The sequence below is a fragment of the Limulus polyphemus genome, unplaced genomic scaffold, assembly GCF_000517525.1.
Source record: "Limulus polyphemus unplaced genomic scaffold, Limulus_polyphemus-2.1.2 Scaffold8566, whole genome shotgun sequence".
Lineage (NCBI taxonomy): Eukaryota > Metazoa > Arthropoda > Merostomata > Xiphosura > Limulidae > Limulus > Limulus polyphemus.
Genome location: NW_013674176.1, coordinates 7,999 through 13,701, shown reverse-complemented (window position 1 = coordinate 13,701; position 5,703 = coordinate 7,999). Strand labels below are relative to the sequence as shown.

The window sequence follows — 5,703 nt, the reverse complement described above, 5'->3', positions numbered from 1 at the left end:
AAAAATTATAAATTACTATATCAATACCACAGAATTCCACTATAATTTATCAGGCTTAGTAATTAGGCTTAGTAACTAAACTGTATTTGGGTCTAAAACAATATGATTTTTCAAGCTCCATAATTTCCTACCTTACCATTTCAATTCAACCATGAAAAGAAAGATTTCCCTGCGTAGACACTTTGCAGAGCTTGAGAAAACCACGTTGGGGGGGGGGGGGATCCTGAGCTTTCGACTTGTTATATATATGTATATGTCATTGAGCGAAGTAAGTGTACATAAGCAAGTATTTCTAAAAATGGAAGAGATGGGTGGGGCAAATTTGGTTGATTCACTAAATATAATAATATCTCAGAAAATAGAGAGGTTATTAATTTATATTGTAGCTTGTAAATTTTGGATAATTTGAGTTTCTAATTCATAAGACATCGCAAACACATAATTTGAACCAAAGCTGCATTCAACATATATGTGACACACAAAAATTGATATTTAGGAATTTTATTTTAATATTGTGTTTTAAATTAAGAAATTAACTAATGTATAATACCAAAATTTGAATTATGATCTACACTTTGATACCAAACTTACTGGCATACATTCATAAAATAGTAGTTCAATAAAATGTTGAATGCAAGTCTACAAACATGATGACATGCCCTTTGACTATTGGAAGACATGTCGAGGTAGGGTTAATCCAGTAAACTTTTGGAAAGGCATAACTTGAAGATAGTGTTTCACGATCTTCGCAATTAACTACATCATTCTTAATCAAGTCTCTCACCAAACCTTTAAAAGCTGTTTGTCAAAAGTTTGGCCTTTAAAACTTACTTAATTGTTTTGACTCAATAAATCTTCTTAGGTTCACGGACAAATCTTAAGTAAAAATACTTTATTAAAGATCCTGATTATTTTTATGTACTACACTTGTAATGTTTACTAAGAGATTGCTAAATTGTATGAAGGTACATTTAGTACATTCAGGGTTATATATAGTTACATGATTGTTACAAGGTCGGGTAAGTTGACTGATGGATTGACATAGGGTTAATCAGTTACAGTGTAGCACTTTCACAAGAGAGATTTTGCTTAAAATAGCTTGTATTTCAGTCAGTTTCAACTTGTAACTTATCAAATTTAGCCTTTATTTAAAAGGCTGGTAGAAGCAGATATTGGTGGGAGTCCATTTAATTAAGATGTAAGATTTGATGAGTAACTATCAATTGAAATTTACTAAGTCAGTGTCTTTATTTATTGTTTAGGACTGGAAACCTCGATGGGGTTTCAAAAGAGTTAACAACGACAAGAACGACTGGTTGATTGAAGTTCCAGAAAACTCGGGTAAGATAGAATGTTTCAAGTTGTAAATAACGGTATTAGTTTTTTACTGCAAGTAACTTGAAAGTAAGATATGGTGTATTTCTGAAGAAAAAAAAGTTTATTTGATGAGATAATAAAAATGAAGATCAGATCATGCTTAGATATGATGTGATTGAGTAACGTATTCAAGTAACAAGTTGCAGATTTGTTAGTTTCTAAAACTTGATTTTTTTTCTACTAGTTTTTGTTTCTTTTTTAAGACCCTAACATAGATTACTTTGGGAAAAAAAAGGAAGAAAAGAAGGAAAGAATAGCTAAAAATGAGTTCCAGAGACTTAGGAATATTGCTAGAGCTCAGAAGACTAAAGGTTAGTATTTAATACATTTGTCTTTATTTTAAAGATTTTTGTTATCGTGACTATAAATAGTTAAGAGATTATTATTTTTTTTTAAGTGTCAAAATGAAAACCAAGGTGATGAATCTAAACTTTACAGTTATTAATCCCTTATCCGTGATAAAATAAGCGTATACTGATCTGATACATCCATGGTCTAGACCAGTGGTCGGCAACCTTTTTTGGTCGCTGGTCAATTTTTTTTTTTTTTTTTGAAAAATTTAGCATTGTGTTGGGTCAGTGATAATTATGTAATTATTAATACTGGTACATGTATTTTAAACGTGTATGTTTATTTACATAAAAAAAAATTAATAGTTCGACCAGTTTGATATTTTTCCCTGAAATTGATCTTAAAATTCTCCGTAGCCGTGACTCTTTCCTTTAATATCGTTGTTCTTTTCACATAGCCAAGAAACTTGAACTGAACAATGATTGTGCCCTTACGAGTTGCAATGGTGAAGCCAACTTTTGGCGGGTAAGCCAAATTATTGCGGGTCGTAGGTTGCCGACCACTGGTCTAGATAATACGGTGGCTTAGAATATCAGTTTCTTGTCAACTTGTTATAAATTATCGTGATTCTGCACAAATGATTTGTGTACAAAAAAAAAAAGGTTAAATTGTAACCAAAATGTGAAGTTATCATCGTTATTTTCCTCAAGTGAGTATGTGTAACCAATAAACTATAAGGTTTTCTTTGCTACACGTTTATACCGATTGATATCTTGCTAATAACTAAATCTTGTAGGTAAAATATTAGTGTTTATAGAAATCTTTCCAAAAATAATCGGGAATTATGCTGTGTAGAGGTGGTGGGCGACTAACTCGGTTATCTGTGACCATTGATTAGTGTTATGTAAAATAATCAACTATTTATTGATGTTCTTGGTTATTCCAATTATCCAAGTAATTGCTATTATGATTTATTATTATTTTTGGTTAAGTCAAGTTTGATCAGCTTAATCAGTAAGTGTCACAACTCACGAGAATAATAATGAAATAACCAAAATGGTGTTTCTGATTGTTACTATTTTTGATTATTTCAACTATCCGAGTCTTGTGAGAATAGCCTATTCGTTGAATGTAATAAATTAATGAACCGAGAGATTAATCGATTAGCAGATTCTACTAATCACCCAACTCCAGTGATGTGTAGTAAAATTGGGGAATTATTTTATAGCCATTTACGTTCGGTACTTACGAGCTATGAAATATGAGCTGGCCAATGCTTAATCATGTAGAAATGAGCCAAATTAAATCAATGAAGTGTACTTAATACTCTGTAAATTTGCCATAGTTTTTTTGTGGTCAGTTTCATGGCTTGAAAAATTACACTATGCTACATGTAGGAGAAACGTGTTTTGAATGTTAATTAATCATCTTTAACCCTTTTATTTCAAGTTTTGTATTCCTAACATAGAAACCATGTAAACTGGTATAAATGATCTAGGATACATAAGGAGTGTTTTCTGCATTTCTCCCAGGCATAGTTTCTGGAACCAACATCTGGGATGTGTTCCAACAGGTGTTGTAGAGTTACAGGAGGTATTTTATTTATAGAGACGTGATACATACATTCTGAGGAAATAATATTGGAAGTTATATATATATATATATATATATATATACAAGTCTCACCAGTCCTGCACAAACATATGTTGGGACACATATAACCCCACAGTACTGAAAGGATTAAATATGCAGAAAACTGAACTGCAATCTGGGGTGGGGGGTAGGTATAACTGCACATATTAATGATACGTAACCTATCCATGGATTTCATCAATGAATATATATACAATAATAATATTGGATTTCCTCAAGCTACATTTATCGTAACACCAATAGTATTAATAATTCCTACCGTATTGTGAACCGCACTTTTCTTTTTGTAATAACTATTAATCATCTCACTAAGAAATTGTTTTTGATCGATATGTGTATCAATCAAGATTTTTAAGGCAGTGATTTTTATCTTCACGTGAAGAGATTAGTATGGGTTGTATGTATATTATTGGGGTATAAAGTTTTATCATTAATTCGTCGTCGTTGTTTTTTTTTTTGCAGTCCCCGGGGTAGGCATAACTCCATCAGAGACACCCAGCAAACAACAGGTAAATAGGAATTTTTTTAGATGCCAAACTAATTTTTAAAGTTGTTTTGGTTTTTCAATATGGGAGTTGTGAAACAGTTTAACGTTTTTCGCTATGTTTGATTTCATGTTCATGTAAGCTTGTAACATTGATTAGAAAAGAGAGAGGGTGGATACTGTTTTATAAAAACTTGTTTATATGTAAATTGTATTTGAAGGAAAGAATCACAAAGCCAAAGATCACATATAATGTGTAATTTTGTGTGGGATATTTGAAATATATAAATGGTTATTCAACAAATTTCAACTGCTTCGTAAGAGTTGTGATATTTCGTGCTATTGTTACCACACAAAATTTATAATTTTGGCAATAAAATTGGGAAAAAAATTACACCTCCAGATAATACAAAAAGAAAACTATTTCAGCCAATGTTTTGCTATTGTGACTTTATTACAGCCAGTAGTAGTACAGTACATGTTTTTGAACTACGAGCCCTGATGAAGCTGCAATGGTGAAACACTGAATAAAATAGTTTTCTTTTTATTATTATTATTATCTGTAGGTTTCTTTTTTCTTAACCTTACTGCCAAAATATCTAAATACCTTTAGTATTCATTACAAATTCTGGAAAACAATAAAATTTGTACTATTGTCTTTGTTAAAGATTCATATGATGAATATTACAATGGAAGAACTGTAAATTTACACATTGCATATGTTCATATGATGAATATTACAAGGGAAGAACTGTAAATTTACACATTGCATATGTTCATATGATGGAGTTATGAATGTAGCTGATTAAAATATAATAATATCATTGTTTGAATAGATTTTAGAAAAGTTTCAAAATCAGACTTGTCTGTTTGTCTTTTTATTTTCTTAATTTGGTATTGTCAGGATTCAAAGTATCCCAAGTTTACTTAATAATAAAGACAAGCCAGGAATTGACATTTAGCCAACTCTGCGCTTCATCATATGACAATCGATCCATAATGATCAAACATGAGCTTCATAGAGAAAAAAAGGAAAACCTTTCTGTCTACAGTGAAATTATAGGTATCGTTTAATAGTCAAATAAGTTTTATTAGTAGGCAATTGTTAAAACCAGTATCAGTAAGGACAAGGTAACTGTCAAATCAGTATCAGTAAGTACAAGGTAACTGTCAAATCAGTATCAGTAAGTACAAGGTAACTGTCAAATGAGTATCAGTAAGGACAAGGTAACTGTCAAATGAGTACCTGTAACGACAAGGTAACTGTCAAATGAGTACCTGTAACGACAAGGTCACTGTCAAACGAGTACATGTAACGACAAGGTAATGTCAAACGAGTACATGTAACGACAAGGTAATGTCAAACGAGTACATGTAACGACAAGGTAACTGTCAAACGAGTACATGTAACGACAAGGTAACTGTCAAACGAGTACATGTAACGACAAGGTAACTGTCAAACCAGTACTTGTAAGGACCAGATAACTCTTAAACCAGTACTTGTAAGGACCAGATAACTCTTAAACCAGTACTTGTAAGGACCAGATAACTCTTAAACCAGTACTTGTAAGGACCAGATAACTCTCAAACCAGTACCTGTAAGGACCAGATAACCCTCACACCAGCACCTGTAAAGACCAGATAACTCTCAAACCAGTACCTGTAAGGACCAGATAACCCTCACACCAGCACCTGTAAGGACCAGATAACTCTCAAACCAGCACCTGTAAGGACCAGTTAACTCTCAAACCAGTACCTGTAAGGACCAGATAATCCTCAAACCAGCACCTGTAAAGACCAGATAACTCAAACCAGCACCTCTAAGGACCAGATAACCCTCACACCAGTACCTGTAAGGACCAGTTAACTCTCAAACCAGTACCTGTAAGGGCCAGATA

At 32.4% G+C, this 5,703-nt stretch overlaps 1 protein-coding gene across 1 annotated transcript in view; it reads left to right on the top strand.

Annotated features, from left to right (window-relative positions):
• Positions 1-5,703, top strand: part of LOC106475429 (ribosome biogenesis regulatory protein homolog) — a 19,858-nt gene that overhangs the window by 10,114 nt on the left and 4,041 nt on the right. Inside the window, exons 6-8 of the mRNA XM_022379538.1 lie at positions 1,263-1,341; positions 1,581-1,688; positions 3,784-3,863. Of these exons, the coding sequence (XP_022235246.1) occupies positions 1,263-1,341; positions 1,581-1,688; positions 3,784-3,863 (267 nt within the window). The remainder of the gene's footprint in view (positions 1-1,262; positions 1,342-1,580; positions 1,689-3,783; positions 3,864-5,703) is intronic.